The 14,864-nt window shown below is 42.1% G+C and overlaps 1 protein-coding gene across 7 annotated transcripts in view; it reads left to right on the top strand.

Moving 5' to 3' along the window:
• The window catches only part of CADPS (calcium dependent secretion activator), a 332,826-nt gene that overhangs the window by 186,203 nt on the left and 131,759 nt on the right, over positions 1 to 14,864 (top strand). For all 7 annotated transcript variants that reach the window (XM_067541603.1, XM_067541583.1, XM_067541594.1 and 4 more), the window contains exons 7-9: positions 2,959 to 3,070; positions 9,473 to 9,612; positions 13,731 to 13,797. In XM_067541603.1, the coding sequence (XP_067397704.1) occupies positions 2,959 to 3,070; positions 9,473 to 9,612; positions 13,731 to 13,797 (319 nt within the window). The remainder of the gene's footprint in view (positions 1 to 2,958; positions 3,071 to 9,472; positions 9,613 to 13,730; positions 13,798 to 14,864) is intronic.

The raw sequence follows: 14,864 nt of genomic DNA, 5'->3' as shown, positions 1-14,864 counted from the left end.
TTGAAAAACAATGTTGTTAAAATATGTTAAATGTGGGACCTGTCATTCTTGACGTGGTCCCTGTAAGGCAAATGGCAATAATAAGGGTTTGTCAGGGTTTATTGTTCTGTGTGTGCTATATTAAGCAAAAGAGAGAAAAGGGAACTGCCTACTTTTGCAGCAGCAATTGCACTGATTTAAAAACAAAAACAAAAAAAAGATGGGAGCACAGTCCTGAGACACAATTAAATGAGCTGTAAAAATACTGAAAATCCATTCGATCTATGATGAAAAGTGTCCTGTCTGTGCAAAATATGGAAAGAGAAAAACCTGCCACGCGCACATTAAATACAATTTAATGGAGAAAGTTGTGCAATAGAACTTCATTACATCTTTTTCCACCTTATATGCTGTCCAATCCCAGGTAAATTAACGGAGGTTGTATAAATCAGGGAAGTATTTGTTGCAGTGTATTTACTAGTATTCTATCAGTCATGACTAGCTAGAACTAAATTGCACCTGTGAAAAATGAATGAACACAGCACACTTTGTAGTGTGATAGCCTGGATTCGTTGATAAATCGCTAGTTCACAAAATGTGATGGTCTACAGTGGGTCAGCTAGTTACTAGCAAGATTCTGCTGGATGTTGAAGGGAAAATCATGTGTTCTGTGAAATTAGTTCATGTTGTCTACATACCCATAGATCTTTCTGTGACTGCAGAACTTTAGGATGTAATATAAGGACTGGTTGGCTATGGGGTTTGTTTATGAGATATGAGGTATTTAATCTTTAGGTGAGTGCTTTCAAACCCAGGTTACCATTTGATAAGAACATAAGAGTGGCCATAATGGGTCAGACCAATGATCCATCTAGCCCAGTGTCCTGTCTTCCGACAGTGGCCAATGCCAGGTGCTTTGAAAGGAGTGAACAGAACAGGTAATCAAGTGATCCATGCCGTTGGCCATTCCCAGCTTCTGGCAAATAGCAATCCCTGCCCATCTGGCTAATAGCCACTGATGGACCTATCCTTCATGAACGTATCTAGTTCTTTTTTTAACCCTGTTATAATCTTGGCCTTCACAAAATCCTCTGGCAAGGAGTTCCACAGGTTGACTGTATGTTGTGTGAAGAAATACTTCCTTTTGTTCATTTTAAACCTGCTGTCTATTAATTTCATTGGGTAACCCCTAGTTCCTGTGTTATGAGGAATAAATAACACTTCCTTATTTACTTTCTCCACACCAGTCATGATTTTATAGACTTATATCATATCTCCCCTCCCCCCAGTCATCTCTTTTCCCAGCTGAAAAGTCCCAGTCTTATTAATCTCTCCTCATCTGGAAGCGTTTCCCTACTCTTAATGATTTTTGTTGCCCTTTTCTTTTTCGATTCCAATCTATCTTTTTTGAGGTGTGGCAACCAGATCTGCATAAAGTATTCAAGATGTAAGTGTACCATGCATTTATAAAGAGACAATATGATAATTTTTGACTTATTATCCATCCCTTTCCTAATGATTTCCTAGCATTCTGTAAGATTTTTTGTCTGTTGCTGCATGTTGAGTGATATTTTCAGAGAACTATCCACAATGACTCCAAGATCTTTCTTGAGTGGTAACAGCTAATTTAGACCCCATCATTTTATATGTATAGTTGGGATTCTGTTTTCCAGTGTGCATTATTTTGCATTTATCAAAGTTGAATTTCATTTGCCATTTTGCTGCCCAGTTTCGTGAGATCCCTTTGTAACTCTTCGCAGTCTGCTTTGAACTTAACTATCTTGAGGAGTATTGTGTCATCTGCAAATTTTGCCACCCTATTGTTTACCCTTTTTTCCAGATCATTTATGAATATGTTGAACAGTCCTGGTCCCAGTACAGATCCCTGGGGGACACCACTATTTACCTCTCTCCATTCTGAAAACTGACCATTTATTTCTACCCTTTGTTTCCTATCTATTAACCAGTTACTGATCCAGAAGAGGACCTTTCCTCTTATCCCATGGCAGCTTACTTTGTTTAAGAGCCTTTGGTGAGGGACCTTGTCAAAGGCTTTCTGAAAATCTGAGTATGCTATATCCTCTGGATCACCCTTGTCCACATGTTTGTTGACCCCCTCAGAGAATTCTAGTAGATTGGTGAGGCATGATTTCCCTTTACAAAAACCATGTTGACTCTTCCCCAACAAATCGTGTTCGTCTATGTGTCTGATAATTCTGTTCTTTGATGAATGATTAGTAGGAATTAGTGGTCTCAATCCAGTTCTTACTTGGATAGGTGTCCATATTATCAAAAGCTTCCATTCCATTCAGCACAATTAAGTTATCCTTCTTAGCAGGCTCAGCTAATCTTTCTCAGAGATGACCACTATAATTTAAGGCTGGGGCCGCTGGAAGAGCAATATGAGGGAGCTTGCACTGCCTCTGCCAGTACTGCGCCTGTTCTGCGGGTAAGAAGAGCTCGTGGGGTTCATACTTAAGTATCTTTTGGGAAAGAAAAAATAATTTTAAAAAATAATGAAGACCGGAAGATACATCCGATAAGAGTAGATCAAAAGATAGCTTACAAATGTTATATGTGCAGAGATCCAACATCCTAATATTCTGTAATTACTCTACAGACTTTCACTGCAGGCTGATTATTGGGCTTTCTTTTATTAACTTGCAAACTGGATGTAAATAAATAAAGTTCTCTTCAAACTTGATTTCGTATTACTTCCAGATACTCCATTGTCTTCCATGAAGAGCCATTGTGACGTTTCTGAGCATATGGCTTGCATTTTCCTAGCAAGTTAATTAACACATTGCCATTCACGCGGTTGTATCACTTGTGTGTGTGTGTGTGTGTGTGTGTGTGTGTGCGCGCGCGCACCTGTGCACGCCAAACAGTGACATCCAATATTAACCATTTGCAAACCCAGGTGACAGCACAACTGTCCTGCTCGTGTTTCTAAACATTTCCCTATGGTTGTTTTCACAGCTGGGGCACTCAAGGTGACTTTTCCACAACACATGCACTTCCCGCCGTGAAGGTGAAGCTGTTCACAGAGAGCACCGGCGTGCTGGCGTTAGAGGATAAAGAACTTGGGCGGGTAAGAAAATCTCCCTTTCAGTGATGTCTCTCTAGGTCTATTAATGGGGTTAAAAAAATGCCTCTGGGAGCCAGCAAATCGTTCTGTGATTCCAAGCCGCAGGGAAAAAGGGTGTATGCTGAACACACGCTCGCTATACTCCAGTGTTGGAAATTAATGTAGTTCATAAGTTGCCTTTGGTGTTAGCTTTTAATAGCAGTTGTTCAGCTGGCTACACAGCCACAGAACAAAAGCAGAATATCTTTCGTGTGATATTGGCAGCCCTGCATCCTCTAGAAGTGCACACAGCTGAGGAAAAAAGAGAGAGATTCTTTGAAATCAGAAAAAGGGGTTTAAGGCTAGACAAATGAGTGTGAGGCTGCTTTCATACACACATTACATTCACGGCAGCACTTGGGGAAAACAGCGCTGAAGGGCCTGATTTGCGGTACCTATTCACTGCGGTGAAATCTTGGCTCCACTGAAATCAGTGACAAAATTCCTGTTGACTTCAGTGGGGCCAGGACTTCGCTCTAGGAAATGAAATGTTGCATTGCAGCTGGAAGGTGGATTTCATCTGCCCGTGCGCTCATCAGCAAAGGGTTCAGATTCTCTGGCTTTGGTTACAGAGCCTCTGTTGACCCCTCCTTCCCCATTCACTTCCCCACCTTCACCTGCAGTTACTGCAGTTCCTTACCTGGATTCCATCCTTTGTGGCTATGGGTCCACTCGTGCCATTGCCTTCCCAGAGTGCTGTTGCTTTATGACACTTCAGTGTGTCCCTGCCTGTAACTACTTTCCTCACCCTTCCTGTGTCTGGGTTTGAGCTAGGATGACCAGAACTGGACGCAGTGTTCCAGGGGAGGATGTGCCGTTGCTTCATGCAGTGACAGTCTCATATTTTCAGTGCTATTTCCGAGTCTCATTCTTTAAACATTCCAGCAGGGTGGTTTTCTTTTGTGTCCATGATGGCCTGCTGAGCAGAGCCCTTCGCTGAGCCCTTGGCAATGACGAGCTCTTTTTCCTGAGTGATTACACTTGGTTTAGACCCCGATTGCTTTGTTGCTCTTGTTTCAACTGAAGTACTGTGATTTCCTTGCCAGGTGGCAATTGGGAGCAGTGTTGAATTTGCCTGGCTTGGAAAGGAATCAGCAGTGCATGTTGTACAAAAAAAAAAAAAAAATTCCAGGCTCTGCCTTGTCCCTTGTCAGTTACTTCTGAAATGCTGATGAGCCAGCCCTGCTTCAGTCTGAGTCCATCAGGGAGTCATAGCTTCTTTTTAGCTTCCAAAACCCAAATGGTGCTGGCCAGCGCTGCTAAGCAAAGAGGGTGACATGGTAATTTCCTTTGGAATATGTCCACCTGCACTTCTCAGCCAGCTGCACTTCAAAGGGGCGGCCTGAAACTGCTTTCTTCTGTCTGGTAATGGGGCTTGCCAGGCTGGGCTACTTTGGGATTTGTTTTTATTCAAACAACTAAATCTTGAGCGTATTAAGCCCCTGATTTAGCTGTTCAAATAGACACAAACCTGTCTGAGCTCATCAGGGAAGAAAGCAGAGTTCCAAAGAGGAAAGAAAACTAATGCAGTTCTGTCCGACACAAACATCCATGCTTAGCTGCCCTTTGAGAAGTGTTTTGTGGTCTGCTGGACATTGACAATTCTCGCTTTCTATTGCGCTAGCTGAATTGGGAACTGGCCGACACTTCCAATTCAACTGCTTCAGTTGAAAGTGAGAGCTGGAAAACACCCACAAGTCTTAAATTGCTGCTGCTCCGGCAGTGTTAGACTCCTGGGGTGAAATCCTGACCCCGAGGAAGTCAATGGCAACATTTCCACTGACTTCCCTGGGGCCAGGATTTCACCCACAGCGGTTAGCAGGGTCAATAAAAGATAAGAACACTACGTCATTTTTTTAAATGAGAACAAATAAATTACATCAAAAGAGAGAGGATCCTAAAAGTACTTACAAGGAGGCTGCTTTCACAGAATCGTATCATAGAAGATGAGGTAGTCCAGCCCCCTGCTCAAACCCCAACTAAACCATCCCAGCCAAGGCTTTGTCAAGCCGCACCTTAAAAACCTCTGAGGATGGATTAAGCAGATCCTCAGAGCAGATGTTTTATTGGAATGGAGATCAGAGGTTTCTGTTTGAATCAAAGCTGGGCTGGTTCTACCACGTTGAAGTGGACCTTACTCCTTATTACCTAGCTCCGTGGAGTGGGGGCTCACTGTGTCCCTTTGTCCTGGAGGCTTTGGGAGATGGGGTGGCAACCAGTGTTCCTCTCAGAGGAGGATGCAAGTCTTGCTGATGTTACTGCAACAGTCATGACACAGGGGAAAGGATCTGCCCCTGGAAATAACACTATCCCTGCTCTTCCCTCCTGCCCTTTTACTGCCAAATGCCAAAAACTTGCTGTGAAAAAGATTTTATTTTTAAAAAAGTGATTGAAAATGAAAGGCCATCATAAGAGCACTAAGAAAGACGGGCAAATCTTCAGAATCAACTCTCTCAAAGGATAATGCACACTCTGCCTGTATTGCCCAGTTAATCCACATAAATAATACAATTTTGGAATCCTACCAGAGAAGTTTGTCCGCCTGATTAAATATAAAGGATTAATCTAGTGGGGGGAAATTCAATATATATTGCATCAAATAGGAGGGTGAATAAGGGCCTGGTCCAAAATAGATTACCATTAACCATTGATTTCAGTGGGCTTTGGATCAGATCCTAAAGGAGTAAGTGCAGTGGGGTATCAATGTCAATGCCACTTTGATCTCCATGCAGAAAAAAAAATTGCAGTCTGTTGTATCAGCAGTAAATCTGAAGCTCGATGAAATATAAAAAAAGATGATAAACTGGATTGGTATTTGGCAGTTGCATGGAATAATACGGGTCAGGAATGAATTATAGAAACCCCATAAGTAATGAGGGTGAATACTGCCAGTTATAAAAATAATTTGCTTGCCTAAAGGCTAATACATTATGAGGAGATGCATCTGACTGCCCAGCAGTGGAGACTTTAATGAATTCTAACCATACATTGGTGTGAGTCACCAAAACATGATGAAAACAAAACAACAACACAGTGAAATCTGAAAATGAAAAGGCTGATCTTTGTGCATCAGGAATGGAGAGAGAGAGGGGGGGGAGAGAGTAATTTCAATATACAGAGTAGTTATGAAATTCCTGAGCTTTTAGCCACCCACGTCTAAATGTACTGTAATAATGGAGAATATATTAGATGAAGGAAAAAAGGTGGAGTCACTAGGGGGAAATGTCAAATGAAATATAGTTCCCCCCGAAAGTAAGGACAGGCTTGGTCTTTCTGTTCTTCCTTATCTGAGAGGCACCTTCCTTTCTAAATAGCAGGCCATTGCTTGTCTGCAATCCATGGCCCAGTTACCATCCACGTGAGTGAAGATTCCAAACACACACAGAAGGTGAAATATGACCCCTGGTGTGAATTAGTATTAGATGCCATGGCGATGGGTGTGGGATAGAGATGGATAAATAGATGCTTTTGAAGGATTTTCAGAATTCTTGGACTTACCAGGCCACAGCCTCAGCTGATGTAAATTGGCATGGCTCCACTGCAGCCAGTGGAGTTACGCTGATTTACCCCAGTTGAGCTTCTGTGTCCTCATCTCTTCCCTGTCTGAGTCAGAAGTGAGAATTGCTGGAAAGGTTATAAACCTTTGCAACACCTGATATCTTGGGCATCAGCTATGCATTTGATCTGCTATAGGAATATGTTGGATGTATCTCATGTGCATTTTAATTTCCAACCCTGTATTCAGTCAGGAAGCAAGGAGCACTTAGAAGGTGAACTAAAGGAGATTAAATTCAAGCCGAAATCAATTGTTCCAAAAGAGGATGGATGCTCAGAGTCACAAAGGGGACAGGGAACTCTTTGAAGGCCCCTGCCCACAGAAACTGACCTCTCTGAAATTGTGCCTGCTGCATCTCATCCCATCAGGCAGAAACCAGGGGGGGAGGGGTGTGAAATTTTATCTGGATTTCACTTTCTTGCTTTTTTTCTCTCGTTGTGTGTTTAGAATGGCCTGGAAACCGCAGCATTGTTCCTTTAGAGCAGCGGTTCTCAGCCCACAGCCCGCAGGCCACTTGCAACCCAGTTAGCACACAGCTGCGGTCCCACTGTGTGCTAAAAAGGATTCAGAGCTTGCTGCGCTGATTGCCTCACTCCCGGGTCCCAGCAGGGCTGGGGCTGGCTGGGCGGGGGTGGGAGACGGCGCCACGGAGACCCGCCGGAGCGCTTCCTGCCCGCAGGGAAAGTGAAGCAGCCCCCTGTGGCAGGGAAGGAGCTCAGACTGCAGTCAGCTGGCAGGCCTGCTGCTTCCTCCCTCCCCGCGCTGCAGGGACACGGGACACGTCGGGACCCGCAGCTCACAGCCAGAGCAGGCGCCTGCCCTGCAAGGGTTGTCTCTGGGGGAGAGCTGGTGTGGGGTGGAAAATTGTCCTGTGGGCGGCTTCCCAACTAGGGTCCCCCGTGGCTCAGTGGGTGGGATCACCCCTGACTGTCTGGGAGCAGGCATCGAGAAACGTGCCCGGCCAGGCAGCCACAGCGGGCAGGTAGCATATATATTGTGTGGGTGCAGCCCACGTAACACAGAGAGAACTGCATGTGTGACCCACAGAGGTAAATAGGTTGAGAAGCACTGCTCTAGAGAGACAAGGTGGGTGAGGGAATATCTTCTGTCGGGCCAGCTTCTGTGGGTAAGAAAGAGAGAGACCAGCTTTCGAGCCATACAAAGCTCTTCTTCAGGTCTCCGAAGTTGGTCCAATAAAAGATATGACCTCACCTACCTTGTCTCTCTAATATCCTGGGACCGACATGGCTATAACTACACCGCATACAACATTATTACTTTGTCCTGTATGTTGCAGAGAAGTCCCTTTGGTATTTTGGGTGGAGGGGTGCAGAGGGAAGGGGCAGGCAGCTTAGGTGTGAGCTAAAATGATGTAAATAGCTGTTTGCAAGTCATGTCCATAAATACAGCCAAATATAGTTCTGTAGGGAATGGTTTGCTGGGTATCAGCGAATCCCTCTAGCAGAGGCTGTCTGAGGTCGGCACCATGGCACCTCCATCTCTTTCCACAGGAGTAGAATGTATCTGACCCTCGTTCGGGCCTGCTGAGCTGATGGCTGGTTTAGTTTCAGGACTGCATGGAAACTTTGGAGTGCCAGCAGCTGGTGCCGCAGCTCTGCTTTGCTGTAGGGATTACTCACCGTCACGTTGACGTTCCAGCTTGTTTCATCTTCAGTAATGTTGTGCCCTAGAACTGGGCTGCATCTTACCTGACAGGCGCCCTTGCAGTAATTTGATGTCCGCGGTGTCCTGGAAGCAGCCAGACTCAGAAGAAGAATAGAGAGAGACTGACAGGAGGCTAGTGTAGAAAAGAATAGGAGAGGCAGCCAACTAGCTAGCTGAGAAGTTGAAGGAAGAAGGATTGTTGTCAATGAATACCTGTGTAACAGAGACAAATCCAAGTGCCTGCGGAAGCTATAATTTAATGATCCAAAAGCCTCTGTTTGGGAAGTGTTTGTATCACTTCAATTAATGTAATTTTGTCCTCAGTCTTATAGAAATAGCAATGAATATGAAAGGACACGCATTTGCTGAACATTTGTCTCCATAATTATAAATTGAGTCAGTCAGCAGATAGGAGCTCTGAGGGGACAGAGCAGGCCTAGTGGAGCACAGACAGACTCCTCATGGAATTTAGTGGGCAAACTTTAACAAGTCTCTTCTGAGCCTGTGCGAACTGAGTTTTTTCCAAAACTTGGCTTATAACTTTGCCACATTTGGGCGAATTTTCACAGGGACAGCAAAAGGCACAACCTTAATGCGAGGGTGACCGCCCGGCCAAATTTTAAGTACCTGCTCCAAAGCATTTTTATTTAAAAATGTCCACCCGAGGCAAACACCCAACATGGAAAATGTCAGCCCGAACATTTGGCAATGTTATAAGCAACTGAAACCAGGATATCATAATGAAGAGTGTCAGGCAACCTTAAGTATAAACATTGCTGCCTGCACTGCCTGTAGTATCTGTATGCATTGCCCTGGAAACTGATTTACCTATGAAACTGATTTTTTTTACCATTGTCTTTATTCAGATAGTTTAAAGATGGAAAAATACTGACAATGGTAAATGTCACATATTGTGACCACATGCAATTACATTTTCCAGGATACAGAGAATAATTATGCAGTAGCTAGACTAACCAAGGAGGTACTATATAAACTAATCCCAAAATAATAAAATTTAACTTTAAAATATGGTGAGTGAAATCCTGCCCCTATGGAAGTCAGTAGGGATGTATTTTAATTCCCTGTTAAAACCAATATAATGGCTCATTTCTGTCCTTCACCATTGCAATCTTTGTTATGTGCAGGTGGTTCTTCACCCCACTCCTAATAGCCCAAAACAATCGGAGTGGCACAAAATGACTGTTTCCAAAAACTGCCCAGATCAAGATCTAAAGATCAAACTTGCAGTCCGAATGGATAAACCTCAAAACATGAAGCATTCTGGGTAAGTGCTTTGTTTTGTTCTGAATCAATTTGTTTGGAATTTGGATTTTTTTTCTTGAGCATGACGAGTGGAGAGATACTGTTTTATTCTCAAGTTCACAAATGGATGAAAGAGGAATAAATATAGAAATGGAGTTAGTTCACTCATTTGCAGTGCACTTTACATATTTTAGCATAATCCTTTTAATGCGCTCATGTGCATCAACCTAACAGTTTAAATCCTTAAGCAGTACTCCTGCGGAAATGACTAGGGATTTTATTTTCTCTGTTAGAAAATAACGAGTGAGATGCTCTGCTCTTTTATTGCAAAACCAGTATAATTTCCCAATGTATTCTGTTTCTTCCAACACTGAATTCTCAGAACCAGCACACACTGGTCTTGCTGCTTGAGGTATACATCGTGGATGAAGATGAACTATTAGCATAATTATTTATACAGGGATGTACAGTGCTTTGCAATGGTAACATTAAAAGAGAAGAGTATAACTAGGAGTAATGGGATGGAATTTAAAGACATTAAAAGTTATACCTGAATATCAGCGAGAACATCCCAACAGAGAGAGATTCTAGGCCATAGAATAGTCTCAGGAGGGAATGATGGAATCGCCCATTGCTTGAGACTTTGAAAACTACAGTAGACACAGCAGAAACCAAACATATGATAGGGAAAATGTTCTTTGTTGGCAGAGGAATGGGCTAGATGACCCAACTCGCCTCTTCCATCTCTTGGGCCCAGATCTTCACTCAGATTGAAACAGAGAGAGTTGTGTGTTTGTTTCTGAGGACAGAAAATGAGCTCTTCATATCAATGATTCCGTAATTCATATGCACTTTAGCCAATCCTGAGCTGGCCAATTAAATAAACTCAGTTAATCAAAGAAGAAATCATTTCTTGTTCTTAACTTTCTCAGCTAGGCAAATAAGTATATTCCCCGTACTAAAGGATTGTAAACCAGATCAGCTCTGGGAGCATATAACTAATGCCATTGGCAAGGCTTTCCTCTCCGATTTCTCTTCAAGGAAGAGAATGTAATAAATGACTACCACATAAACGATCCAGAAAAACAATGTTTTGTCTGACTTGTTCTCCAGATGCATATTTTATAGCTACAAAAATATTGATTTTCATAAAGTTTTGCATCATAATTGATAAACGGATCAAACCACTCATCCTTTCTTTTTTGTCGTCCTACGCCTTGTCTGTCTGTCCAGTAGAGAGGTCAGCATCCCTAGCCGCTTTTGGAGATAGTTGGCCATCACAGGATTCCAGAAATCATCCGTAGAAGAAATTATTTAATCAGTCATATTTGTTTCCTTTGCAGCTTCTGAAGGCTACTGGACTGAATAGCTCTGGCTTCTGTCACTCTTTTTTGGTTTAACATTTGATTTAGAAGATGTTGGTTGAAACTATTTACTTTAAAATATGAGGACATTGCAATATCCTCTCTTGGAGCCTGGTCCAAAACCTACTGAAATGTATCAGAATCTTTCCATTGACTTCAGTGGGATGTGAATCAGTCCGTAGAGCTTCATTGCAGAGAATCTATGTTAAAGGTGTTAGCTGAATATTATACAGGATGGAGTCCAAATTCTGTGCAGTTACATTGGAGTGTATCTGTTTGACCTCACTGGAAATACTCTGGATTTATAGTGGCATAAGTGAGAGCAGAATCTGGCCAAAGTCTTCACTAGAATACGCCTCCATTATGCAGCACTGACATCCTGGCATGCCACTTTGTTGTGCAATGCATTTGTCAGTCAATGATTTGACGGTTAGCTGTGCAAATACAGAACAACTAGAAACAGCATGTTGCCGTCCTTGTCAGCGTTGAAGTCTTGCAATGTTTCACTGCTGACACTTGTTGACAAAACAGCATTTAATTATGAGAAATCAGTTATATGTTGGGCTTTGCAGGTTTTTTTTTTTTAAATTAGCTGAAACAGGCAATCTCTGTGCAGAAGGACCTAGAGTGATTCCCATTCTTAGTGTAGAACCTACACCTTTATAAGTTACCAGGTGTGAAATCCTGGAACCACTGAAGTCAGTGGCAATTTTTCCTTTGACTTAAAATTTAAGTCTTAAATGAATCCAGGATTATTTTACTTGTTTGCATACTAATTTATGTTGAGATCACAAATTTGCTAATACTAAATCATAATATTTTATTTAGGGTGCCTGATGAAACAGGGTTACCTGTGTATGGAAGGAATGGGCAGAAACCATTCTGCCTTTGCACCTAATCGCCTAAACCTACCAACATGAGAAACCTCTCGTTAAAGTCATTGGAAGAATTCCCATTAGCTACTGTATGACTTAGATCAGATCTATAGAAGCAAATGTAACTCACAGGACTTTTGATTATATTCTTAGAATGCTTTTTGATGCCTGATTCTATACATTTCAACCAACACCTTGATATTAAACTTCTGTTAATTGGCTGGTGCACACTGAAATCTGAAACTGTGCACATTTTATGTAAGAGTCAATCAGAGTCAAATGCAGTTCCCGTTTGAGACAATGGCAAAGTTCTCACTGGCTCCAATGGCAGCAGAATTGGGCTCCATGTTTTTGTACCATTAACCAAGACCCCCACTACACAGATTAGCATGTAATGTGGAATTGTGTGTGTATCATGATGGAAGCCTATAAATTCACAAAGAATTTGTATTCATGTGGGATCGCTTTTAACAAACAGGACTACCAACATAACAGAAAATTACTATCTTTGTATTTATTGCTACAGAAAAAAGGCAAAGGTGTCAGATATCTTGAGAGAAGCATTGATACAGTACACCACAATCCGATTGAATAGAACAAGTTAACAGCACTGGGTGATGTCTTTGTCTTCATTGATTATTATTGCTACTACTGTTATTTTTGCCAGTGTCTTTATTATGGATTGCCATGGCATCTACTGAAGGTGCTTTATCACAGAGGTTAAGCACAAAATTAGTTTAAAAAACCCTAATTCTTTCCCTGGTAGGGTGATGAATTCACTTCCTTATTAGAGAGAATTAATTTCACCTGGATTATAGTAACTAGGTTGATGGTTAGAAATTTGCTTTAAGCTTATCAACCAGATTATTTGGTGGAGTCAGTCTGAATTTTACAGAGCCTGCCCTCTCAGTTTTTGTACGTGGAGTAACCCTTCTGTTTAATGGCTCCCCTCAACAAAATGGCTTTGTGAAGACTAGATAGCAAAGCTCAGATGTTTTCAAGCTCTTCCTCTTCAAATAACATCTTCTCCCACTTGACTGTACAGTAGCTGTTCAGTGAAGTTAAAGGACTCCTATATTCAATAGTTCCAAAAATGTCCTTTCCTGATCCACACCGCCAACTTCTTCAAGTTATACAGCTCATACAGCAGATCAGATCACTTCTGCTTCTTACACTCATCTTTACAATTCATTTTTTCCTTTAAAAGAAAAAAAAGACAAAAAGAAAGGGAGAAGTAATGCTGAATAAGTACATTTTGCCTTTTAAAACATGGACATAAAATTCTCTGAATAAATCATCCTACAAAGAGCTGATAGCGTGAATCACTGAAGGTTGGTTTCTGGAGTTGCCTGCCTGTGTTAGTTCTGGATCTTACTTTGTCATCAATGTTCCTCTGAAATTTGATCTCAGTGGGCCTGATTCTGCTCTCATTTAAGGCCCAATCCAACACTCATTGAAGTCTAAGGAAGGACTTCTATTGTCCCCTATAAATTTTGGATCAAGCCTTTAATCATGTTTTACTCCTGATTTACACTTGTGTAAGCAAGAGGAGAATTAGCCCCTGCATGTTTGAGAGTTAGCAAATAATGAAATGAATGCAATTGCTGTACAGAACGCACATTTTCCTGCTTACATTTGACCAGTTCCCCATCTTAGAGATTTATAGCATATTGGAGATTGTGTTGATTGTGTTGAGATTGTGGAGATTGGAGATTGATGTTGCTAACTTTACAGCTTATTTTGACAGTAGAAATCACTGTGCATAGTTTGAAATCCTTGTAATTCTTCCTGGTTTTGTGTTGACTTCCTTCTCGAGCTGTGGCGCAATGACATTAAAAAGAAATAGGACAATAAGCAGTATATGTATGCTGAATTCAGCTGTTCTGTATATTTTTTCCCAGATACTTATGGGCCATTGGTAAAAACGTTTGGAAGAGATGGAAGAAAAGGTTCTTTGTGCTGGTCCAGGTAACGTTTCAGCTAAAAATTACTGTTAAATTTAAGACTGCCCAGTGGATTGAAGTCTGTTTTCATAATAATTTTTATTTTAACACTAATAAGTGGGATTGTTAAATCTCTTCTCATAATTTTAATTTTTTTATAAAGCGTTCTAAACGTATCATTTGTGCAGCAGTGGGATTCTCAACTTTGCCACAGAGAGAAGTTTCTGAAGGAAAATAGCCTCTCAAGGACACATCAGCTCGCAACCTCCAAATCCGGTTCCATAGCATGCCTGCAGCTACCGTGGTACTCAGTAACATGAGCAAGTAATATTGGGGCAGGGTCAGTGAGACAAGAGTCCACCTTGATTTGTGCTACTTGCGTGCAAATGCTCCATTTTGTTACCTCTGGGATGAAATTCTGGCTTCTCTGAAGTCACCATGGTCAACAATGGGGCCAGTATTTCACCCCAGTGTTTATCTCCTTTACTGGGGTTAAGCCTTCACAGTGATTAATACCAAACATCCTCTCATTGTCTTCAGCCCTCACTGGTCACTGTGAAATGTCTTTCTTTCTTCCTGTACTTTTACCCTTTTTTTACCCCTCCATTTTTAGGGTCGTCTGTAAATTTAGTCACGGCTGAATGGTTCAAAGAAACATTCCCACCCACCTCCCATAAAAAATCAGGCAGGAAGCAGGCACCAATCCTGCAGAGAGACTTGTTTGGGTTTTTTGTTGTCAGTTGATTCAAAAAGTCCCCTGTAAACTCTAGAAGAGTCTTTGTCTGGGCAACTGCTGGGTAGAAAGGATGACTGCTTGGAGCGTTCCACCCTTCACCACTGTCAGAGAAGCAGTTCCATTGATCATCTGGAAATGTTGTATCAGCCACCAGTGGTCTGTCAGTCGCAGCTTAAGGCCTCTGTTCTCATATCCACTCTGGCTAGACAAAGCAGCTGGAAACCTAGAAGATCCAGCTCCACTGATGTTTCCCCCAGTGGGGTGGACATTTCTAAGAAAAATGAAACGTGGCTAGGGTGGATTTGTGCTGTAGCCATGCCCATATATTGCCTTTGACGCTGTTGTCAGCCATATGT

Source organism: Emydura macquarii, unplaced genomic scaffold (assembly GCF_026122565.2).
Source record: "Emydura macquarii macquarii isolate MOO-44397 ecotype Brisbane River unplaced genomic scaffold, CSIRO-AGI_Emac_v2 contig_71, whole genome shotgun sequence".
Lineage (NCBI taxonomy): Eukaryota > Metazoa > Chordata > Testudines > Chelidae > Emydura > Emydura macquarii.
This window is presented reverse-complemented; position numbering and strand designations above follow the sequence as displayed.